Source organism: Heloderma suspectum, chromosome 2 (genome assembly GCF_057233095.1).
Source record: "Heloderma suspectum isolate Gila_16-S chromosome 2, 16-S_ref, whole genome shotgun sequence".
NCBI lineage: Eukaryota > Metazoa > Chordata > Lepidosauria > Squamata > Helodermatidae > Heloderma > Heloderma suspectum.
Genome location: NC_139459.1, coordinates 81113881 through 81139828, shown reverse-complemented (window position 1 = coordinate 81139828; position 25948 = coordinate 81113881). Strand labels below are relative to the sequence as shown.

Sequence of the window (25948 nt, the reverse complement as noted above, 5' to 3'; positions counted from 1 at the left end):
GGCGGCCTTTCTATCGCCCCCCCCCCAAATGTGCCACTCCCACTAAGTCTGGAAGGGATTCTACGCAAGGAGTGGTCTAAGCCAGCTAGATCTAGGACACTCCACCGCCACTGTGAGAAGTTCTATTGCCTACAAGAGGATGCCATGCAGGCTCTGGTCACCCTGAGAGTAGATGAACCAGTCGCAGCTCTCAGCTCCAAGGCCCTCCTGACCTCAGAGCAGGATGAGCTTCCCTCAGACCAACATAATTGAAGGACTGAAGCAGCCCTTCACAGAGGCTTCGAGGCCTCAGCTATATCCATGCGGGCGGCAACCACGTCTGCCATCGTCACCAGGGAGCATCTTCATGATGGCAAACAGTCTGCTCCACAGCAGAGACCTAGGGAAGGACGCCCATGGAACCATAAAGGACATGGCTATGGCAGCAGCATTCCTAGCCGACGCGTCGCTAGACTCCTTCCAGCTAGGTGCAAAGGCCACAGCAGCCAACGTTGTGGCAAGAAGAAACATCTGGCTATGCAGCTGGGAGGTGGACACCAAAACCAAATCCAACTTGGCAGGTGTCCCCTTCTCAAGTAAGCGGCTGTTTGGAGAAGCCTTGGACAAACTGCTGGTAGAGTCAAAGGACAAGAAGAAATCCTTGCCAAACCCAGCAAAGAAAGAGAAAAAGCACTTTTAAGAGAAGCCCAAGCTTTGTCACCCCTTCAGGCCACCCTTTCCCTCCACATACGTTCCTAGGGAGGGAAAAGCTGAATGATAACATGACACCAGGGCCAAGCCGGGCAACCTCAGAGGGCCCCCCACCCCAGGAAGCCAAGACCACCAGTTCAGCATGACTCACTGTCCTCCCCAGTGGGGGACAGCTGCGGGACTTCTCAAATGCCTGGAGGTGGCTCTGCTCGGACAGCTGGGTCCTGGAAAAAAACTCTATGATTCTATGACAAAGTCTTAGCTCAATCTTTCCTGCTTGGCTCCTCCTGCCAGTGGGAAACGGACATTCTTTACTCACCAGTGAATTTCTGTTCTCGCCAAGTGAAGGAGGCCAGCTAGTATGGGGAAGGTTCTGCCTCCGGGACCGAGAAGGCAGTCTCCAAATTAACTTCCGGAGGAGGCCTCCCCCATGTTCACCAGTTGAGTCTTCCAAGTCGTAGAAACTCTTTGGAAGCCCTGCATCCTGATGGTCTTCAATTGCCAACCTTGATTGATGATCAGGCTGAGCAAGCAACTGTGGTGAAGCCTGCCTAGCCTAAGAATCACCTAGAAGGAGGCCAGCCTGGGCGGGCCTGGCTGGCCTCTTTCACTTGGTGAGAACAGAAATTCACCGGTGAGTAAAGAATTTCCATTTCTCCTACTGAGTGCAGGGGCCAGCCAGTGTGGGGATGTGCCAAAGGAGTTCATCCCTGGGTGGGTCAACAAACCCTTAGGCTGGCCTTCTGGTAGGGCTGCAGAACTCTCTGGAGGACCCTCCTGCCGAAGGCATCCTCTGCAGAGGCAAACAGATTGATTTGGTAGTGATGTGTAAATGTATGCAAGGATGACCATGTGGCCGCCCTGCAGTTCTCCTCAAGGGGAGCTCAACCCCAGAAGGCTGCAGATGTGGCCATCCCCTTAACTAAGTGGGCCAATATTCCCTCTGGGGCTGTTAGGCCACTGGAGGTGTAGGCCAACGCAATGCACTCACGAAGCCAGAGTGCCAGAGAAGCTACTGACATCTTCTTGCCCAAGGAGGATGGTCTGAAGGACAAAAATAGGGCGCTGCGTTGCCTGTAGGGCTTAGTTCTATCTAGACAGAACTTAAGGGCCCGCCTGGCATCCAGAGTATGCCACTCCCTTTCCTGGGGGTTGGAAGGGTGAGGGCATGACCAGTTCCTGGGCTCTGTGAAAGTCCGAACTGACCTTGGGGATGAAGGATGGGTCTGGGCGGAGGACCACCTTGTCCTTGTGAAATACAAAGCTCCTTTTCCACCAAGAGAGCCCCCAGTTCGGAGACCCTCCTGGCAGATGTGATAGCCAGAAGGAATATTATCTTGAGGGACAACACCTTAAGGGTGGCAGCCCCTAGGGGTTCGCATGGGGCTTTGGACAGTTCCTTGAGCACAGCGTTGAGGCTCCATGGGGGAACCTCCTCACCGGTGGAGGACTGATCAGTGAAGCCGCCCTCAGGAACCTCTTGATCGGTGAGAACCTAGGGACCCCCTCCTAGTTCCCCTAGAATGGATCCTAAGGCAGAAACCTGTCTCCTTAGGGTATTAGTTTTAAGGCCTGCTGACAGGCCCTCCTGGAGGAACTCCAGGATATCTCCAATGCTGGTGAATAGTGGGTCCCTCCCTGCAGAGCGGGCCTATATGATGAAGCCTTCCAAGTGCGCTCATATGATCTATTAGTGGAGGACTTCCTGGAGGCTAGGAGGGTGGAAACCACCCTTGAAGAGTAGCCCTGGGTCCCTAGCAGTTTCTGCTCAACTTCCAGGTGGTTAGTTTCAGGAAACCTGGGTCCTGGTGTGTGATCAGGCCTTGAGTCAGTATGTCGTGTCGGGGTGGTAAATCCAGAGGCTTCGCCATGGATAGGTTTACCAGGTCGGCGTGCCATGGCCTCCTCGGCCAATTGGTCGCTATCAGGATCAAATCCGCCCGCTGATCCCTCAGCTTCCGGATCACCTTTGGGATGAAGGGGTAGAGGAGGGAAGGCATACAGAAGCCACCTGTTGTTCAGGGCGTCTGTGAACTCGGCGCCTCTTGTGGCATAGCGAGTGGCAAATCTGGGGAGCTTGGCATTTTGCTGGGATGCAAAGAGGTCTATGCAGAGCCAGCCTAACCGGTTCGTCAGCCAAATGAACATGTCTGGGTGGAGAGACCACTCCCCTGGGTCTAGAGACGTCCTGCTGAGCCAGTTGGCCTGGATGTTCAGCACACCCCTTAGGTGCTCTGCCCTGATGGAGCAGAGATGTTTTTGAGCCCACCTGAAGAGCATCATGGCCTCCTTTTGAAGGGATTTGAACCAAGTTCCTCCTTGTTTGTTCAAGTATGCCTTTGCTACTATGCTGTCTGTCCTGACCAGAACATCCTGGGACTCTAACTGTGGAGCTAGGTGCCTCAGTGTCAAGCAGGTTGATGCTGAGGTGAGATTCCTCCATGGTCCATAGGCCTAGGATGTGGTGGCCCTTGCAGAGAGCCCCCCCACCCCGTGAAGCAAGCATCTGTGGTCAGGGTGGTGAATGGCGGAGTCTGGATGGAGTGTAGTTGGATGCCCTTTGACCTCAGGTAGACCACTGGGGCCAGGAGGATCTTTGTTAACATTCTTGGAGCTGTGGCTAGGCCAAAGGGAAGAGCCTTGAAGTGGAATTGTTTGTTCCGTAGCTGAAGCGCAGGAACTTGCAGTGAGATAGCTGGATGGGAATGTGCAGGTAGGCCTCTGCCAGATCCACCAGGTTAAGAAGTCCCCTCTTTGGAGGCTCTCCTCTATGGACTTGAGTGTCTCCACTTGTAACTTCTGCTTCTTTGGGTAGTGATTGAGCCTCTTCAAGTCCAAGATGGGTCTGGTCCCCCCGTTCCTCTTTGGGACTGTGAAGAAGAGGCAGAAGACCCCTCTCTTTCCAAGGCACCTTCTCGATGGCTTGGATCTGACGGAGATGTTGTATGGCTGTGAGAGTCCTCAAATGCCCAGCTGGGTCCTTCCAATTGGGGGAGCTGAAGAAGCGTTCCCTGGGTGGTCTCTAGAGCTCTATAGAGTAGCCCTTCGTCACTGTTTCCAGGACCCAGCTGTCCGAGCAGAGCCACCTCCAGGCATTAGATGTCAGCCTCTGTTTTTCCAGTAGCCAAAAATATTTGATCTGAGTGACCTTGACCCAGACATTTACTGTCAGCTTAACCTACCTCACAGGGTTGTTGTGAGGATAAAATTGGGGGTGGGGGGACCATGTATGCCACCTTGAGCTCCTCTAAGGAAAGTCAGCTATAAATTAAATAGCTAAATAAATACATAAATAATGCAAAGCTTTTGTCTCAGATCACTGATCTCATTTCTCCAAGGTGGATTTATACATCTGTGTTTTTCTCACAATGTCATAACTATCATGATAAATTGGTTACTTGACATTTCCATCATATGGTGTCTGATTGAAATTCCCTTTATAACTTGGCTTTGGGTGATGGGGTGTGAAACTTTTAACAAGTGCAGTTAGTCCCTTTATGTAGGTAGCAGAGCTATCCTGTGTTAACCTTGTGCTAATAAGTTATCTTACCACATCCTCTTTTGATCATACTTTTATTTCACAAAGTTAAAGAACGTTAGGAACATCTGGGAGATGCATCAGTTCCAGATCTAAATCCAATTTCCCCACTGCTAGCACTATCAATTCTCTTGGGTAATACATGTGACATCTTGCTTTCTGCCTGTCATGAACACTACTAGATAGTGCTAGTTTGACATCACAGTTAATACTAGAATCACTCTCCATCCATGCCATGCCTATGCAGTTTGTTATATTTTATGAGAAGATTTTGCCATATATAAAAACACTTACACATAATTACCAAAATGCCCATCGTTATGACATGCAGGATGTGTGAAGCAAGGCAGGGATTCTATATTGCAAGAACCCTTAGAATGCAAAGCAGCATATTTTCCCTTCATGGGGCAAGCTCCCACTGTGCTTTGTTTTTCCCATAGGAGTGAATGGTGTATGCAGGAGGGGAAAAAGTGTGTCTTCAGAGAGACATCGGGCTAGGGACTAGACTTGCCCCATATGTCTGATGTACCCATTGTCTGGGTTGAGAGATGGTGCTGGTTCATACGATCACTGTAGGCTAAAGCCACCATGGTGGCTTGTTTAAGCCATGCCATATGCCGGGCACGATTTGCATAATCACCCATCCAGCCGTAGCTTGTTGTGTTGTCTGAACCCAGGCAGCATGGCTTGTTTGAGCACAAAACAACTCTCAACCCCACAACAGGCCATGGGTTATTTGAGGGCTGCTTCCCCCCTCAAGCCATGCCACCCAGGTTCAGATGACATGACAAGCTGCGGCTAGGGATGGCGGAGAATTCCACCACGGAGCACTTACCTCCACCTCCCTCCAGAATCCGTCTTGAGCTGGCTCCGCTCCGCAGCAATCCTGCGGAGCTGGCCCCTGGCTCCGCATCTCTGGCAATATGGCCAGCCGCCATTGCCGTGCCGTATCGCTGGCTGAGTGAGGGCTAACTCTGGGCACAAATGGCGTAGTGGATGTATGGCTATGCCATTTGCATCTGGAGTTAGCCCTCACTCAGCTAGCAATACGGCACAGCAATGGCAGCCGGCTGTATCGCCAGCGATGTGGAGCCGGTGGCCAGCTCCGCGGGATTGCTACGGAGCGGAGCTGGCTGAGACGAATTCCGGGGGGAGGGACAGAAGCCTCCCCCTGCGGGCGGATTCCCACCCAGACCAGCAGGTAGGGAATCCACCCATCCCTAGCCACGGCCCGGGCAAGTAATTATGCAAATCATGCCTGGTTTGTGCCACGGCTTAAACAAGCCATCATGGCTTGTTTAGCCTACGATGATCGTCTGAACCAGGTCATTGTGCCCCAGATTTTAAATCATTTAATTTCCATAGAATTCAGTTGGAATTATTTGGCTTCCATATGCACAACTCCCCCACTCACCCACCCATCATCCTCGTAGCCCCATCTCCAGATACTATGTCTTTATATGATGCTATAATGTAGTGGAATATGAGAAGTTTAAAGACGAAGTACAGTGACGCTCCTTTCCTTCAACAGTTGACCACCAATATTTAAGCCTTCTTTTTCCCTTGAGGAAAAGTGCTTTCTTGTTCAAGCATTAGAGCTACTTCTCACATATACGTCTTCTTGTTTGTCCCAAGGTTGTTTTAGGTCACAGCAATCCTATGGAGGGAGGGGGACCTGGCGGAGGGGGAATCCATGGTGGAGCAACTGTCACTCCGTGAGCCCTACCGGGCTCACACCAACCAGCGTCCCTCTTTTCTTTTTGGCCTCGGTCATCCTTTTAAAATTTCCCCTCCCATTGTTTCAGTGGAAGGGAAAATAACTATGCCAGCTCTAGGGCTTGTATTGTTTTCCTTCCTTGTCGGGGAAATGAGAACTGTGACAGCAGAGGAGTCCCCATGACAAGAAGAGCCATGGTAGCAGACCTTTCCTCCTCCTCCAGATCTCCCGCTCTGGGTGGAGAGGACGATCTGCAATTTCCGGCTGCCCTTCGGCTGCCCTCTCTAGGAACTTGGCATTGCTCCCTTAAAAAAGAGAAAACAGTATTTTCTTTGATCTATTTGCCTTCGTGAAGTCCATTTTTAGGGTCGGATTCTCAGCCTAGATTCTGGTGCTGGTCTTTTGGCTAGCTGATTACTATGACCGAGAAGCTATTTCTCTGCCATGTAGTTGAAGCAAACAACAAAATATCTTAAGCTTTATGGCATATAGAGCAGAAGGGAACCAGAATGGGGTTTTCATTATATCCATTTCCTGTACCACTGTTGTCTTTCCAGTTGCATGCTTCCTGGTGAAGCAATTTATTCGCTTGACCCACTTCTACAGTAGGTTTGCTGAATTAAATGCTTTTACTTCATTTCTTTCTCTCAGAGAATGTTGCTATGACTGAAAAGGGGAAAGCAGATGTGTGCAAGGCACTGCATTAGTCCTCCATTCTTTCTCTAATATAGAAGAAAAATACTTCTCCTTAATCTTTGTTTTCTGTATCAAGTACTTTGTGATTTTAGGGGTTAATGTAAGGAATGAATGCATTTAATACAGAGGTTATTTATAAAAACTGGATGGGAAAAGGTATTCTTTTAAAAAAATCAAATATAAAGGGAAAAAATGATCCATCAGAAATAATCACCCCCTATGTCTTTAAAGTACAAAAAGTGAGAAGTGGACCTCAGAATTAATGTATTAGCGAAGTTAAAGGATAAAGTCTTTATTATTATTATTATTATTATTATTATTGCATTTATATCCCGCTTTAATTAGATTTTTCCTCTCAAATATGAAACTATTTTGCAGTTTTTCTGTGGAATATTTCACATAGCTAAATATATTTACATTCTTTATTTAAGGGATACTGTTCATTGTAGCAGCAAATACCTGAAAAACATATGTTTTCTTTTCACCAGTACCTCTCTGTTATCCTACTAACATCTTTGACCTCCCTGTGTAGTAATTTCCTTATTTGTTTTACTTCATAACACTACTCCTTGTGATGAGTGGAGAACTCTTTAACATTTGGGGATGTGCTTTGATTTTAAAAGAAATGTAAATGTCCATCCAGATAATTATGCCCCTACATCCAAGTCCAGCTTTTCAGAACCATGCAAAACAAGACAAAAATAGTTGGGGAGAAAACCTTGAGATTTGTGCCATTGAAAATTAACTAGAGGATTGTGCATGGTTGGATGGTTGACCACCTGGAGAGCCAATAAATGTGGTAGATGAGTAGACATAAAAACCCTGTATGTGTGACACAGACATTAAACATGTGTGATTTTCTTCCCTTTTTTAAAAAAGAGGAAATATTTTGAACTGTGTGTAGTATTCACATTGCATGTTACCATATGCATGAAGGGAGAGCCACATCCCCTCTCCTCCATCACACATATTGAATTCCTGGATTAGTAAGTGTGTTAACTGGCCCTGAGAGTGTTATTTACAAAATATGGTGTTGGCCACAAACTTTAAAAGGTGATTAGACAAATTCATGGAGGATAAGGTCAGCAATGGCTACTAGCCATTATGGCTCTATACTGCCTCCGCGATCACTGGCACCATACCTCTGATTGTCAGTTGTGAGGCAACAGCACTGGGAGAGGGCTGCTTGTGTGCTTCCTATTGGTGTCTGGCTTGCCACTGTGGGGAATAGGATGAGGGACTAAATAGGACTTTGGTCTGATCCAGTAGTGCTCCTTTTATGTTCTTGTGTAAATTTAAGTACTGTAGCAGACACACAGAGGGATACGTCAGTTCTAGGCAATATAGAGGATTGTTATTATTTAAATATATACATCCCACCTTTCCATCAAAAATGGTGCTCAAGACAGCCTGAATCACGTTGGGGCAGCACTTCACACAAGCAACTAACTATGTAGACATACACTCACACAGGTCGGGTTCCTGGCATTAACTGTGCCCTCAGGGTAATACGTGAAGCAGGCCTCATTCTGCACTTTAGGCTATGGCCAGGGCTCCTTAGTAGTGGGCTAGATAGTCTTTTGATCTGACCCATATATTGTGCTATTTCACATCTCCAAAAAGAAGTTATTCATTAACATACATGGTAAGTATACATCTGTTTACTTGATTAGCTGTATTTACTCATCAGGCAAGTTGTAACATTATCCAGCTTTTGTTAGCTGCTTAAAAGGATCCAGAAATAGTTAACATATATTTGAATTGTTCACTGATTTCAGGTTTTACTTTAGTTTGGCCAATGTATTACCCAGATAGACAGCACCTAATTGCTTCCCCCTGTAAGTCACCATTCTGTATACCTCACTATCCTGTAGGCAAATTCAGTTATTCTTGATCTGAATAAGAATTTAAATGGGAGCTTGACTTGGTTGTATGTGAACAGAGTGGAGCTTAGCAGACAGTAACCTTTCATCACATTGACAAGCCTTGTTAGAGCAAACAAACCAGGGTGTGATTACAGAAGCAGGAAGCATTTCAGCAAGCCTCTCCCATTGCTGAGATTATTCCTGGCTCGCTCCCTTCCCTTCCCCCTCGCCCTGTCGCCTACTCCTTGCCCAGGACTTCGGTGTTACATCACTATTTTCCTTTGAATCTCGCTTTTTGTGGCTTGTGCTGCAGTGCTCAGCCCAGCCAATCAGATAGCGGCATTCCCAGCACATATTGGCCAATCCAGAGCCTGCTTTTCTTGGAAATATGAAGCCCTTAGGGGAAGGCAATAACAAAAGCCTTTCACTGCAGACAAATGTTAAGTGTCTGTGCAGACTTTTCCTGTTTTTAATTTTATTACTCCAAGAATGGAGGGCTTGTTGTTTCTTTCATGTTTCCCTTTCAAGCAGTTTTAATTATACATTTGTGCTACATCAGAGACTCGGGAACAAAGTGATTCAGCCTATTACATCTTAAGCTAAAAATGCGGTAACCTTCTGGCAATACAAATATATTCCAGTGCTGTAAATAAAGCTGACATGCTAAAGAATTTTAAGCAGTTGGAAAGGTCTCTGACACCACACACGGTGCCCAGGAGAGCAAATGATGGGAAAAACAGACCTTTTTTTTCCATAGTTTTATCGGGTGTCTTTTTTTTTTTTTAAGGGTAGAAATGAAATGTATTTTTCCAGGTGTTAAATTTGCTAAAAGAAAAAAAGGCATAAAAATAAACAATTGTAATTTCTGTTAGTCTTACCTCAGCAAAGATTTTATCTTTCATATCTGGAGTTTATTTTTTTAAAAAACACTGAAAGCAGGATATGTGCACTATACGGTGTCCTACTGTCATTTTACAATAACAAGCTAAAACCATGCAGGGAACCATTTTTTCCCTGATACGCTGTTGAAAATGCTTAGAGGAAATCCCTTCTTCCCTAGTACTTTAGCTAATAGCATTTCAAAATACTTTCCTGCTGTTAAAAGGACCCTGAGGAAATAAGTTGCAGGTTACATGTTTTCTTTACACTGGTGCAGCAATCTGGGGAAAGGTTTAATGCAAAATTAGAAATCACACTGGTGACGTAAAGCAAGCCGACAAGCTGGAAACATGAGACATGATTTCATTATTTACTTATTATTTCACCAGTTAAACAGCTACAACTGGAGTTAGGTGCAGCAGAGGTACAATATGAGGGAAAACTCATTCAGACTTGGCAGTTGGTGTTAAATATTTAGAAATAATTTCTTTGCAGCTAATGGTATTGTTGCTTCAGGCTTTTTTGATCACATATTTTATACATTCTGAAAACAGAAATGACTGTTATGTGTATATATGCTGTATCTAATGAATTAAAGGTGTGATTGTGTTCCCTAGCCCACAAGCCTAATTATTATAAATTGTCTTTATCTGTGAGAGCAGTACCAAAGAGAAACCTGATAGCATGCTGTTGGCTTGTTTTGCAGAATAATATTTATTGGCGCACTGATTTTCAGTTCATTTATTTTTGCTATATAAAGAATATATAAACAATGGTATTTAAAATGGATACTCTGTTCAAAAAATGCTTCTGGTGAGATTGTAATTAATGGTCATACAGTATCAGACTGTAAATAATACGTAGAAGTTGCCTGTATTTAATGGTGCGTTGTAGTGTTTGAGGTGTCTTTATAATACGTGTAATTTCAAATAAATAAAATCACTATTATTGTATTTTTTGAGACAAAGCAGATTCTTCATAAGTCACCTACTGCTTTAAGCACTAGCTACTGGTGCTCAGTTTATGCTAGCTGGCTGCCAAACGAAAGCAATTATGTGCCATAATAGCAAAATTAAGAGGCGACTGTTGCCTTTTTACAGCAGGACACAGAAAAAACCATTTCCTTCTCACAGCTGTATCTTGATTACTCTGACTTTCTGTGTCTTTTGTGCATGCTCATGCACACACTTGCCTGCCAGTTTTAATTGGAGGTCGCTGAAACCAAGAAAGTAGAAGCTTTTAAAGCTCCGTCTTTGAAAGCAAATGAGAATGGAACTCTTTTTCTCCCTCCCTATTTTTAAACAAAGTTCAAAAATTCACTGTGATCATTTTTGTTTCTCTCTTATTTGCAGGTGTCCTAGTTGTAAATGTTACATGGCGGAATAAAACATATGTCGGAACATTGCTTGATTGCACAAAACACGATTGGGCTCCTCCCAGGTAAGCTGTCATGTGTCTGGTTTTTTTCTGCTTTCTCCTCCAAATTCTGGCTTGAAAAACAATTCCATGTAACTGAAACTATACATGACAAGGGTAAATTCTCTATTAGAGACAATAAAATGTGGGCATTGAGGTGAAACTTTTTCTGTGGTGTTGGAAATGAGCTCACTATTAAGACACTTTCTCTCATGGCATAAGATCCATAGGAGAGGGCCTCTTATGGGTGCCCCCATCTTCCGAGATGTCACCGATAACAAGCAGCCAGAGGATCTTCCCCATTGTGGTACTCACTTTTTGGAATACCTTGCCAAGGGAGGCTTGGCCCACTCTCTCCTTCCTTTAACTAGGAGGCTCATCAAGACCTTATGACTTAACAGTTTTATTAGAGATGACTCTTTTTGTGCTTTTTATGCTCCTGTTTCACCTTGTTATTTGTTTCTCTTTTTTGTTTTATTACTTTGTTATTTTAATCTTGTTTTATTGTTAGTTGCTTTGGGAGCTGGGAAGAAGAGTATAAACGTACATAATAAACAAATACATCTCCACCCCGCCCAAGAAATGTGCAGCCTATCCCTCTCCCTCTCTTCCTTTTAAGATGACATTATCATGGTATGGTTTGGTTTCTCACGTCTGCTGAAGTCTGACGTCTGCTTTTATTTACACAGGTTTTGTGAATCGCCAACAAGTGACCTGGAAATGCGAGGAGGTCGGGGCAGAGGAAAACGAGCAAGGTCTGCGGCGGCTGCAACTGCACCTGGGACTGATGTTAGCTTTACAGAGTCCAGAGGACTGCAGAACAAGAACAGAGGTGGAGCCAATGGAAAAGGGAGACGAGGAAGCCTTAATTCTAGTGGCCGCAGGACACCCCCAAACTGCGCCATGGAAGATATCAAAGTGAGCGCTTTGTCCACCAATAAGAGGAAAAACAAGCCACCCATGGAGCTAGACTTGAACTCCAGTTCAGAGGACAATAAATCTGGAAAGCGTGTTCGTACCAATTCTAGAAGCACTCCAACCACTCCCCAGGGGAAGCCAGAGACTACTTTTTTGGACCAAGGCTGCTCTTCACCAGTTTTGATTGATTGCCCCCATCCCAATTGCAACAAAAAGTACAAGCACATTAATGGGTTGAGATATCACCAGGCTCATGCACATTTAGACCCAGAAAATAAACTGGAATTTGAGCCTGACAGTGAAGACAAAATCTCAGATTGCGAGGAAGCTCTCAGCAATGTGGCACTTGAATGCAGTGAGCCAAGCACAAGTTTATCACATTTTGATCAGCTGAAGGCACCTACGTCTCCTTGTTCCCTCAGTACCTCTGGAACGCCAAAGGGGAAGAGGGAGCAGGCTGCTAATGGCAGGAATTCTGGCAAAAAGAGGGGCTTGAACAGTGAACTGAACAGCCTACCAGTCATTTCTAATATGACAGTGACTTTAGAGAACTGCTCAGTTGCAGAAAGCAGCTTGGCCACTGAAATGCCCAAACTAGAGGCTGAAGGACTAATAGACAAGAAGAACCTGGGGGAGAAAGACAAAGGCAAGAAAGCCAGTAACTGCAAAGTAGATAAAAACCTTTCAAAGCTTAAAACGGCCAGACCCATTGCACCAGCTCCAGCTCCAACACCGCCTCAATTAATAGCTATACCCACGGCAGCCTTTACAACCACCACTACCGGTTCAATACCAGGATTGCCCTCACTAACAACTACTGTTGTGCAGGCTACACCAAAGAGCCCTCCACTAAAACCTATTCAACCAAAGCCCACAATTATGGGAGAGCCGAGCACTGTAAACCCAGCTCTCACGTTACTCAAAGACAAAAAGAAAAAGGAGAAACGAAAGCTGAAGGACAAAGAAAGCAAAGAGAGTGGAAGTCCTAAAATGGATTTGAAGCTGGGAAAGTTGGAGGACACAAAAGGGTCTGTGAAAGAGATTGCTGGGCATTTTTTAAAGGAACATCTCAGTAAGAATGAAGTGTTAGCTAATGGACTGTCAGAGTCTCAAGAGAGCAGGATGGCAAGCATTAAAGCTGAAGCTGATAAGGTTTACACTTTCACAGACAATGCACCCAGCCCTTCTATAGGGAGTGCCTCCAGAATGGAATGCAGCACTTTGGTGAATGGACAGTCATCAATGGCGCCACTGCATGTGTTGACACAAAATGGGGCAGAGGGTGCTGCTGCTAAAACCAACAGCCCTGCTTACTCTGATATCTCTGATGCTGCAGATGATGGTGGTTCTGACAGCAGGTCAGAGGGTATGAGGTCAAAGGCCAGCTCCCCTTCAGATATTATTTCTAATAATAAGGACAGTGTTGTGAAAGGGCATTCCTCAACCCCAGTACAACCAGCTCAAGTAAAAGAGTCCCATTCTCCCTATTACCATGGCTACGATCCTTATTATTCTCCAAGTTACTTGCACTCTGGACAGGTCAGCACCCCTGTGGCTGGGAACAGCAATAACACACAGGGAATGAAGATCAAAAAGGAGGCAGAGGAAGAGGGTGAGAAGAAAGACAAGGGAGAGCCAACGGAGTCCAAAAAAAGTGAAACTAATTCCACTAACTTGCAGCCTCAACATCAGTCAGTAATAACCCAGAGGCACCCTGCACTTGCCCAGTCACTTTACTATGGCCAGTATGCTTATGGGCTTTACATGGACCAAAAGTCCTTAATGGCCTCTAATCCTGCTTACAGGCAGCAATATGAAAAATATTATGAGGACCAGAGATTGGCAGAACAGAAAATGGCACAAACTGGGAGAGAGTGTGAAAGGAAAAGCGAGCTCCCCCTAAAAGACCTAGGAAAAGATGACAAGCTGAAAAACATCCCCTCTGCTACTATCTCAAAAGCCCCTTCAGCCCTTGAGGCCAGTAAAAACAACACGAAAATAGGGTCATTGGTCCCTAATAAAACGGAAGAGACAAGCAAATCACAGATTATTTCCAATCATCAGCAACAGATTCAATCAGATAGCTTCAAAGCAAAGCAAATGGAAAACCACCAGCTCATAAAGGAGGCTGTGGAAATGAAATCTGTTATGGATTCTATGAAACAGACTGGAGTAGACCCTACAACAAGGTTTAAACAGGTGAGACTTTGGGGGCACAAAAGATTTCAAGCCTAGATAATTCATAGTAGGTAGTAAAAGGGTTTTGACACAGGTTTAGGCTATGATCCTAAGGACACATACCTGGAAGTTAGCCCCATTGATCATGGTGGGACTACTGCATAGAATTGTGTTGTTGATGTATTTGTTCTTGCTTCCTCAAGTACAACATTTTATCACCATGCCCTCACTGTGGAGCTATATCTTGCCTAGGTCTCAGGATAGTTACAGAGGTTACAAGGTAACCTCAAGCACAATCTTTAACACATGACAGAGACATGTGTTAAAAGTGTGCTACAACTACTGAAGCTTGCTGGGTTCACTCTTCTTAAGTTAGAAGTAGTGATGTGGCAGCTGGTGGCCATTTTTACTCACCTCTAGTGGCCAGGCAAATGGAAAACTGGAAGCCTGGTAGGATGTGCAATCCCTTTACAGAGAAAATAAATCCAGTTTTCTCTAGCCTCAAATCAGCCATGCCATTTTGGAAACATTGCAAGTATATACAGAGGAGAGCTACTCCTTTACTTTCCTATTTAATAATACTTTAGCCATATACATTTTACACTTTTGAAACCATGTACGTAGTTTTGGAAGACATGCCCACCACACTCAGCAGAGGGAAGCTTTTGTTCATGGCTAGTTGGACAGCAGATGCCAGTGGACTTTCTGGCCTTATTATTTATTTACAGTATTTTTACCCCATTATTTGGGCAAAAAAGGCTCTCAGAGCAGCTTACAAAGATTAATAATGATACAGTTCATGCCCTCAGACTTAGTGTCTAAAAGACATGACACAAAAGGGAAAAGAGTTTGGGAGAGAGTTGCAAGTCACAACAGGGCAGGACAGAAGGGAATAACAGCGAGATAACATTAGGTTAAGGGTGGCTTCTAAGGGCTGGGTTCAAAGGGGCTCTCACCTTACTTGTTACTACAACTATTCTGCCTAGAGCTTGTAATAGTGGATTTTATCTCCACACCTCATATACATTCCTTCCTGATACTAAACCAGAACATTTTGGGGTAGTGAACCAATGAGTGGTGAGTTTTCTGCTCCTTCTCATGGGTACTTCTCCTCTGAACCTGTAGGGAGACTTTTGTGACTTTAGCTATCCAGTCCTTTTGTTAAATTAAAACTTACACTGTGTGCAGCCCTTAAACTGTGTGCATGAATGTTCATTAATGCTTGCAACTTTGTATGTATCGTAGTTCCACTGATATTACTTGAGTTAAATTATGTTCATTACATAAGGCTTTATAGCTCTCAGTCAATATAGGCCTCTGTTAAGGAAGTCGTAGACGTTTTACAGACACACATTTTAAGACCTATGTCTTAAAATGACTGCTGGTGTCACTTAAGAAGAGTACTATGCAAGTCTGCTTTACTACTGAGAAGACAGTAAAACACATAGCAATTTGTAAGAAGGATTTGGACCTACCATTAATACGATGCTCATCTGTTCTCAAAGGCAGTCTTCTTTTTGCTCTGTGCATGGTGCATCTGTAGCAGATAATAGTTTTATGTATTTGATTCAGAAATAGCAGAATAAAAGCAGTGTTTAGGTTGTTATATTGACCAGGGATCAGGCTATTATCCAGATTCTAGGTTTTCCACTCTGTGCCAAGTAACTAATGATCATCCAGTCTGGCATTCTATAGTTCATGAAAAAGGGTAGTTTCTAGTCCAGTCTTCAATAGTTAAAGAGAGAGTGAGAGAAAAAGGAAACTTGCAATGCTCTCCTTTCATATTTTAAGATGATGGTCTTAATGTGTGTATCTAATGGCAAAGGTGAATCTTATTTGTAAGATTCTAAGAAATTAGTTTAGTAAGGGCACAATCCCATGCATGTTTAGAGAGAAAAATGTCCTACTAAGTCAATAAGTATGGAGATAGTCTTACCCACTTTGTAATTTTGTGCTTTGCAGATACTTTCAAGCTTGAGAGGGAAAACTGTTATTTTACCAGGCAGGGAAAATATAAATAAATCATTTCCATGCTAGTCACTGCTGTATGCAGGATCTTGGAATTCTGCACTAACAATTCTGCAAACACAGTGCCTAGAACTATAGTCACAAAATCCCAAAGTCTGAAATGTTTTGCAAAGATGCAAACTTCTATAAGTTTGCCATGCAGTATGATGATGGTGGTGGCAAATAAATACAACTTTCACCCATGCCCAGATGCTGAAATCCCTGACTAGAAATTCCCTGTTTAACAAAAACCAGCAAAGGGGCTTCACACTGTTTTTTCTTTTAACACTGGGACTAGGAACTTGCTCCCACAGATGGAAATTCACTTTTGCTGAATTCCACTCCATGCTATCCTAGTATGCTCTATAGCAGCCTTCCCCAACCTGGAGCCCTCCATATGTTTTGGATATCAATTCCCATCAGCTCCATCCAGTTAAAACATCTGCAAGGCACCAGGTTGAGGAAGACTGCTCTATAGGAAAGCACAGCCATGGAGATTACTATAGCTTTAGCTGTATGTTAGAATGATATGAACCTTGCTGAATTTACAACATATTTCCTGATACATTTGTGAATTTAATATATTTACATTACATTTGAAGTGTTGGTGTTATCAATAGCATTCTTGTTTTTAGAGATCTGTATAACTCAAAACTTGCTCTGTTAACATTAAGACTTGTTGGTCCAATGAAAGTCTAAAGCCACAATCCAAGAACCACACAACTAGCTGTATAGCCTGGAGATGTGAAAGACCAGTAAGAAATAGAAAAGTATGCTAATATTTGCAAGGATACATTGGGTTGGATCCAGGCTTAGTGATATTTAGAGTAAACCCATGGAAATCAATGTGACAAGTGACTTGATTTCAGGGAGTGTACTCTAAATATCATTAAGTCTGGATCCAAAGTGTTTGCTCGAATGGAGTTGAAGTATAAATAAATATGGGTTCAGGATAGCTAATTTTGACTACAGTACATATATTTGTAGCTCACTCCTAAGCATACTTAGTGAAAGCAAGTCCCACTGAGAATTGCAACTCACTATGTACAATGATTGCATACTGTTTAAGACTTCATTGTTACTGTAACATATAACTGAATGCCCAAATGTATTGCGACTCCTTAATTGGACTCGATGGCCTTGTAGGCCCCTTCCAACCCTACTATACTGTTCTATAATTACCTTATAGGGGTGTTTATTTTCTCATCCCTTTCTCTACAAAAAAGGAGTTTATTTTATTTCTGCATGGTAACAGTGAGGTCTATGTACTAGCCAGTTTCCAAAGAGCTGTTTTAGGTGTGACTCATCACCTGGGCATGCACAGTGGGAGGGGATGCTACTTGTTTCCTTTGAATAGCATATTGCAAATTGCTTTTAAAATGCCTGCATTCAAAATGGATTGCCATGAGACAAGGATAGAGATGTAAAATATCTGGAAATTTTGAGGCCATGGGGGAAAAAAACTATTTTTCCCTGTTTGGGGGTGGAGGGGGGATTGGAAATTTTGGGAAAATGGAAAAATAAGCAATACTTAACTTTGTTGCTTTAAGACAGCCTTCCCCAACCTGATGCCTCCCAGACATTTTGGACTTCAGCTCCCATCAGCCCCAGCCAGCATGGCCAATGGTCGTGAATGCTGAGCAGTATAGTCCAAAACATCTGGAGGGCACCTAGTTGGGGAGGCCTGCTTTAGGAACATAAAGCAGCCTTTCTGTTCCTAGAGTTATTTTACATATGACTTAGTTTGCTCACAAAATTATCATTATATTTTAAAACTTTTGAAAGTAAACTCAGTTAGTAAATTTGTAATTATTGTCTGAATGATTAGAACTACATTAAATTACTGCTACAGCACCAGAAACATAGGACTCTATAGAACAAAGTGCAAGCTGTCAAGAATGTACATTTACTATCAAGAACGCACAGTGGTGACTCTACTCACATGTTGGGAAACTGAGCATAAATGTCTATTAGTAAAATGTACTTCAGATCAATACTTTTAATAAGGAATGAAAGAACTAACTATGCTGGGATCTCTTACAGACAGGATTAAAGCAATAGTTTTCCCCATGGCTTATTTCCAGACATTTTACATCTCTAGTCCTTCTATAAAAGTGTTCTTATTACATAGTTTTTAGAAATCATTTTGGGGGGAGTAAAGGCTGGGTAACACTATATAAATATTTTGTCTTAAATTCTAAAAGAAAATATTTCATAATCCAAAGCTGTTCAGTTTTTACAATTTTTCAGAAAAAAAAAGGGTTCATGGGAAAAAATGGACTTTTTTCTTAATTTTCCAGCTTTTTTCTGGGCCTTCAATCTCTAGACAAGGATGAGGGTTAGTGTGCAAGAAGCACAAGTCTTAAAGCCTCCTTGGGTATGCAGAACTAGTCATGCAGTTCTTTGGATCCTGGTCAGTCTTTTTAAGCCCAACTATTAAAACCTTCCTTTTATTTTCTTCAGTGTTGACAGTTTCTATTTTAAACTTTTCCCAACTGGCCAAAATTAAGATAGCTTTCTAAGGAAGCAGCATCTTGCAACTCCACCATGAACATGGGTTATATTTGTAAATATATGTTTCATAAATATACAAAACTATACAGTTGTATCTGCCAAGTTACATATAATGCCTTTTATGTTATTAAAATAGTAAAGTAAGTTTAGGTTTGATTTTAAAAAGTGTTGCATATATTTCCTTTTTTCACCAAATTGTTTTTTTCCCCCCAACAAAGACACATACACACTTCAAAAGTTCCCTAAATGTTATTTCTGTAGGGCAGACAGGAATTTTGTTTCTTAATGACCTTAGCACATAACAACCTAGAGGTTGGGTTGAGCATGGGTTATCATTGAATCGTAGGTTGTTGTTGCTGTGTTGTCATTAAGCGTGAACCCTATAGTATGGTTTAACTATGAGTTGTTAACCATGAACAAACCAGAGTTCACCACCTAACAACAAACCATGGGTTCTCTTCCTGGGTTGTTCATGGTTAATACTCCATAGTTAAATCATGCTGCAGGGTTTGCACATAATGATAATCCATGATTCAACAACAACCCACAATTCAACAACAACCTATACTCAACACATACTCTAGGTTATCGTTACATGCAAGCCACACCAAAGTGTAGCCTCCTGCTCTGCACACCAAACTACTTTTGCAGCCTGTGGTCTCAAAAGCAACATGTGACATGACAGGGTGTGCTGTTCAAATAAATTAAGACAGAGACCTATTCACACATCATGGTGGCAATTCCTGTGTTGTTTAGCCCAGAAATTGTGGGGACAAGCAGAGCATGCGACCCATGCATTCACTGTTTTCAGATTTAATTAACTTCCTGGGTTATTTTGTTATGTGCAAACCTGGGAACCGTGGGCTGTTTATGAGTTCCCAGAGTTAACCCAGAAACAAACCATAAGCAATTGTTGGGATAACTCAACAATTCTCTTTTCTTTTTTTAATTCTCTGGACTAATGTGGCTGTGAAGATTCTTCTTTTACAATGTAAATTAAGAAGGAATTGATGTTTTTCTCCCCCTCCCATATCAGGACCCAGATACAAGAACATGGCACCATTATGTATATCAGCCAAAATACCTTGATCAGCAGAAAACAGAGGAACTGGAACGTGAAAAAAAGTTAAAAGAAGATAGCCCCAGAAAAACACCTAATAAGGAAGCTTCTTTCTCCAACCTTCCTGTCTCATTAAACAGCATTAAAGAAGAGCCTAAGGAGATCAAGCGTTCTGATTCTCAATCACTGGAGGAGAACAAGATAAAAAATGATGATCGAAAGACTCCTGTAAATTGGAAGGAGTCACGAGGTGCTAGAGTGGCTGTTTCTTCTCCAATAACTCAGCATCAGTCATATATACAGTACTTGCACGCCTACCCTTACCCACAAATGTATGATCCTAATCATCCTGCATACCGTGCTGTGTCTCCTGTTCTCATGCACAGCTATCCAGGTATGTACTGAATACAGCTAGATAAGCACAAATGGGGAGATAGCCTATCTATTGACACTGCCAGTTAGCAGCAAAGGAAAATTAGAAACTTCACAGATGACATGTTTTGCAAAGTTCTAAGAGTAAATAGCTTTAACGCAGGCTGTTACTTTTTTATGAACTGTCAACATTTCCAGATACAGTTTCCACATCCAGTGACATTCTGCTATGGCCATTACACTGACAGATAGTTTATTGCCTATAAAAATATTCTAAGCACTTACTGTCAGAGCCATTACAGTTACTATTCCTTTCACTTAAGAGGACCCATAAATGTTTGAAATGGCTTTAAGCTCAACCTTCTTTATAACCTCCATTCATTAGGCTGAATTAGCTCGGGTGGGGATGGAAAATCAAATTGCTTGAATATAACTTTTGTAATCTGTATTTGATGTATTTGGAATTGCCTGCCCCAAATGTAAACAATAACTTGATATGGCATTTATTGTTTATCTGCAGGGGCCTATCTCTCGCCAGGGTTTCATTATCCTGTTTATGGGAAGATGTCCGGGAGAGAAGAGGTGGAAAAAGTCAATACCAGCCCTAGCATCAGCGTAAAATCAACCACTGAATCTAAAGCACTGGATTTGTTGCAGCAGCATGCCAACCAGTATCGTAGCAAGTCTCCTGCTGTAAGTCATCTCTTGTTGCTAAAGAATTGCATATAGTGGGGAAGATCAGAATTGGGGTAAGAGAGGATAAACTTTATCTGGTGGCACGCTAGCAGAGCTGGGATTTCAGCATGTTCCACATATACTAATACAAAAGGTCTTGTTCATTATTAGTCCTGCCAAGCTCCTCTTAAACAGCCCCAAGTCTGCCTTTTCACCACCCACTACCAGAAACATTGCTGCCTGCAGTGGTTTACAGTCTGTGATACTGCATGTGCAGCATCACAAAGTAAAGTAAGATGGAGGGACTCAGATGACAGCAGCCACCAGATGCAATATCCATGGGCTTCTTCTCCAGCTGATCACAGTGTGTAGTAACGGCTATAAGTAACTGTAAACACGCATGTTTTGGAAGTGATACGTATGTGTAATCTGTTTTTCTGCCAACCCCCCCCCCCCTTTTCTTTTTGGCCAAAGCCAGGGTAGGCAGCCTGGTGCCCTACAAATGTTTTGGCCTACAACTACAACTTTGTGAACTGCCTAAAGAGCTTCGGCTATTGGGCAGAATAGAAAATAAATAAATAAACTCCCAGAAGTTCCAGCCAGCATGACCAATAGTCAGGGATTATGGAAGTTCTAGTCCAAAACATCTGGAGGACACCAGGTTGCCTACCCCTGGCCAAAGCACAGATTTGACTAGAAATACAGATAGCTGACAGTGTATGTTGCATTATATCAAGAACTTCTTCTTTGAGAACTGATAATGAGGTAAGAAGATGGGTTGATTTGAGCTGTCATTCTGTAGCCAAGGTTAAGGAGATGTGGGGTTCAATTTTGAATGTTTATATTATTTCTGAATGAACTGGGTAATCTGTTTTACTGTATTTACAGTAAACTTTAACTTTATTTACCCATCCCAAGGTACAGTATACAAAGTGGGCTAACTAAGGGTTAAATCCAATGTTGCATGAGCAGACTTCCATTTGTGCAACAGGACTTCCCCTTGCTTCCCTCCTGTCCCAGCCACCCCCACACATCCCAGATCTGGTCTGGAGGGTCCCCAAATCCTCTCGTGCAGATTTGGGGCACATGTGGGGTGCTCCAGTGCAGAGGGGAAATCTGATCTGCCAGCAGTTTCAGTTCTTCTGGCGGAGAGCCAGTATTTGATACAACCTTAAAATACCTAGTACAAATACCAGAAGAAGGAACACAGTAATTCCTTGTGCACATTTCCTTGTTTTTTGCAATATCCCTGTCAAAATGTAAAACAGTTGTGTGATTTTAAATAAGTTGGAGCAATTTTAATTGCTGAAACAAAAGCCACTTATCTAACCTTCTATTAAAAAGGGGGGGGATTTGTTTCTCAAGCCAATTGAATGCTGGTTTTATTTCCAGACTAAATTGGAGTAGTCTGATAGCAAGTTGACACAGGCTGCCAGTGGTTTAGATTTGAGGTGTCAGCTATCAACTAAATGTAAAGTAGCTCAGGTCCACATAATTGATGGGAAAGGGAAGTGTTTAGAACAGTTGTTTTACGCTGAAGAATCCTTCAGTGCCTTTCTAGGAAGAGCAGCACCACACCTAGTGAGAAATGACATCTGTTCCAACATAGAACTAGCCTGACTCAGAGAGAAAACTGCAAATCACAGTGTGATCTTCCAGTTGTCATCTTCTGCGTCCTTAAGCAAGATGTTAATTGCTTTAACACCTTTTTGTTGTCAGCCTGTGGAAAAATCTACAGCTGAGCGGGAGAGGGAAGCCGAACGAGAGCGAGATCGTCATTCACCCTTTAGCCAGCGGCATCTTCATACACACCACCACACCCATGTTGGAATGGGCTACCCACTAATTCCAGGTCAATATGACCCATTTCAAGGTGAGCAGCAGTGGTTGAACTTATTTTGTGAACTTTTATCAAGAATGCTGCACCCCTAGGGGAGAGGACATAATATTCTCACAAATTAAGTTTCCGTATTTCTTGAACAGTAAAGAAAACTTATTGTCAGCATGCTTGACATACTAACAATGCAATCCTGTACTTGCCTACTCAGAAGAAAGTCCTGTCAACTTCAAAGGGTCTTGCTCTCAGATAAGTGTGTATAGATTTGCAGCCCAAATAGCCTACCCGATTACAATGTGGGGACAGCCAAAGGAAAAGCAAACAGCATCGTATGAAGCTTTTCGTATGAAACATCGTATGAAACATTTTTAAAAAATGGAACAGCTGTATGTAAGAAAGAAAAGTAGCAGTCAGCCCTACAGTTCTTCCAGCTCCAGAATAAGACTGGCCCAATATTAATGGAGGTGCTTAGTAACCTACACAAAAGAGCTTTTTTTCATCTGCCCCTGCATTAAAGCAATATTAAAAGATTTTTCTCATATGCCAAAAAGAGCTGCTATGGTGTTTGTAGCTTAAATAGCATTAATTCGTTATGTTCACTCAATGCCTTAGCAGCTCCTTTCTTTCCTGTGTAGAAGTCTTGACTGTTTCGAAATGCAATTCAGTGGTTCCATATGCCTTATGGGATACATTATGTGCATTCAAAAGGAAAAACGTTAAAATGATAGCTATTATGAAAGTATTATGTTCCAAGGAGCTACCACATCGTTGCCGTAACTCACTGTGACTTTTGATTCTTGTTGTTTCCTAGTGCCTATTATTTCAACTGAGCTTCCTATTCAGGAATTCATACAAGCCATTTAGCACCATGCAGTGCGGTACTTGGAAAAGAATACAATAAGGCGGAATGCCTTCTTCCCTCATAAAATGCCTGTTGGGTGGAATCTTAAGAAGGCGTGCTGGTTAGAGCAGGCAGGCAGGTTTTTCTCCTTCTGCTTGCCTGCTATAATTATGTATGCCTTCTGCACAAAGTGCAGCAGTGCTGTTGTGATTCATGTCTTGTTAAAACGGAGGTCTGTAGATATTGTCGACTCTCCTGAGTACCAGCAAACTGCGGAAATCTGTCCACTGAGATATACTGTTTCACCTTTCCTTCAGGGCTGACCTCTGCTGCCCTTGTTGCCACTCAGCAGGTGGCTGCTCAGGCATCTGCATCTGGTATGTTTCCTGCACAAAGAAGGTAAATACCCTGTAAACCTTGAATGATATTCAAGACAGATACCTTAATAGGAGGGAGATGGGGAAGGAAATCGCCATTTTTGAGAGTGGAGGTTTACAGAGATTTTAGTCTTTGTAGGGCAGATGCTTTGCTTGGCTAATAGTAGCATTATTCTGCTCACAATAACATTTTCCATAGAGCTGTTACCAGAGCATAGATAATTAATCACTGAAGCAGACTGAATCATACATATCTTGCCAATATGGCTGTACATATCTTGCCAATCATGTCAAAGCAAGTTATTTAGAAGACAGACTCGGTCTTCAGAGTTGTGTGTGTGTGTTTGTGTACATACATAGACACACTAAACACACACTTTCGTAATCTGTACGGATATCTCTTTCTGACATCTTCATATACTTGTAAGAAACAACGGATTCACAGAAAATAAGGGCAGGACTCTCAGTCCACATAGCACGTGATATGCATTTCTTCATGAATTATTTAACTGGTTTTAAACAGGGTTACTTTTCAACCTTTCAGAGGAAATGGAATCCTTATATATAATTAAATGCAAGTTAATTCGAGTCCTTCCACTGTTGCTATAACACAGCTCATTATCGGGAGGGGGGTTACTTTTTTAGATAGTTGACTTAAATGATTGAAAATACATTGTTCTAAATAATCTGTTTTCTGTTATTTTTCAGAGAATGATAAATATGGAAATGTACATCATCATGTGACTGGATCACATGAAAGAAGCGCTTTATTACAAACATCAGTTCCATGGTGTTAATTTGAAATGCCTTAATGGCAGGCAAAAACCAGTCATTTCATTTTTGTAAATTGCAGATTTTTATCACAGAGTAACAAATGTTGCTGTATTTAGACTTCTGTTTTTTATATATATATATGCTTATATATATATAAATATATATATATATATTCTTTACTTTTTTGTATTGGTAATCAGGCTCGCACATAGGGTCTGCTGCTAAGTTGTAAACCACAAAGTAACTGAAAAGAAGTGTATTTGTCTTGTTTAGAAAGCGTTAACCACAAAAGGTTGTTTGTTTCTTTTTTCTTCCTTTTGCTTTTTAAAATGTAAATAACTAATGTTATGTATCTGTGTGCCTGAACCGTGCATACCCTTCTAATATTGCCCACAACCCTCAATAGAGGCTAACTGTGATGACGACGATGACACTTTGGTACAATTTAGATGTCTATTTGGTGGCTCCTATTAAGATGCATCAGTGTAAAATGTTACTGTATTAACTGTTTCATTGTAATTGTGTATTGTGAAGAATATACATTTGGAAGGCATGGGCTTGCCAGTACCACAAAAACTGTGTTGTACATAATGTATAGATTTTAAATGGGGAAATAATGAGCATCTGTGAATAATGAAATGTCCTTTTTATAATCTTGAATGGCAAATAACCCAATAGCCTGCATACCAGAAGACGTCTGTGATTGTTCTATTACTTGAATAGTCCTGCAGTCTTTTTTTTAATGTTTACAATTATCCCGTTTTAGAAGAGAGACTTTAATGCCATTGCCTGGTTACTTGTTTTATGCTGTAATCTAGTTTATTTTATGTAAAATGTATATTGAATGCTTTCATTTTTATACCTGCCTTAAATAATTTGGCAATCAGAATTAAAAAAAAAATGATGTTTTTGTACATTCTGGTGTCACGTGGCTGATTTAGAGATCATTGGGTATTTTCTAATGTTCACATAAAAATGCCTGGCCTGGATCTGAGAAAGGGCATTTCAGTATACTCAGTAAGGGGGAAAGTATGACCCCCACTTTTCTCTTTCCCTGACTAACATATGGTATACAACTGGCTTCCCTGTCATGCCTATCTCCTTGGAAGCCTGGAACGGTAATTCTGTGGGGAAGCAGGGTGCACTCAGAAGCCTGCTATAATAATCTTCATTCCTTCTACTTACGCAATCAAGTGCTCATCAGTTTGGAAGTGAAACAGGGCCACCTAAAATAAGTTAGTTGTTTCTACATACTGAGGGAACTCCCCCTGTGAGCTTAAAGGACCTGTGGCAATAAATATAGGCGATATGAGGTCACAGAGATAACAAAATCTAGACTTTCAAATCTTAATGTCTGGACAGGAAACTTCTGGTTTGACACTGAATGCCAAAGATAGGAACTCCTGTCTTTGCTACTAGCTTGGGGGGTGGACAGTGCGGCTACTACTAGCCAGTCAAAATTACCCTATAATCCTGGATGTCTCCATTGTTTTTATGACTGGTTCTCACATCTGCCCCAGGGGAGTGGGGGAAATAGTTCTAAAGCAACTCAGGAGGGGCCAGGGGCCACTTTCAAAGCCCCAGAAATACACCC

The 25948-nt window shown here is 42.4% G+C and overlaps 1 protein-coding gene across 1 annotated transcript in view; it reads left to right on the top strand.

The window, feature by feature from the left end:
• ZNF608 (zinc finger protein 608) overlaps positions 1-24340 on the top strand; it is a 155118-nt gene extending 130778 nt beyond the window's left edge. The window contains exons 4-10 of the mRNA XM_084833977.1: positions 10738-10825; positions 11491-13918; positions 19455-19872; positions 20371-20543; positions 22245-22398; positions 23521-23602; positions 24289-24340. Coding sequence (XP_084690103.1) covers positions 10738-10825; positions 11491-13918; positions 19455-19872; positions 20371-20543; positions 22245-22398; positions 23521-23602; positions 24289-24295 — 3350 coding nt within the window. The 3' untranslated portion in view covers positions 24296-24340. The remainder of the gene's footprint in view (positions 1-10737; positions 10826-11490; positions 13919-19454; positions 19873-20370; positions 20544-22244; positions 22399-23520; positions 23603-24288) is intronic.
• The last annotated feature ends 1608 nt before the right edge of the window (positions 24341-25948 follow it).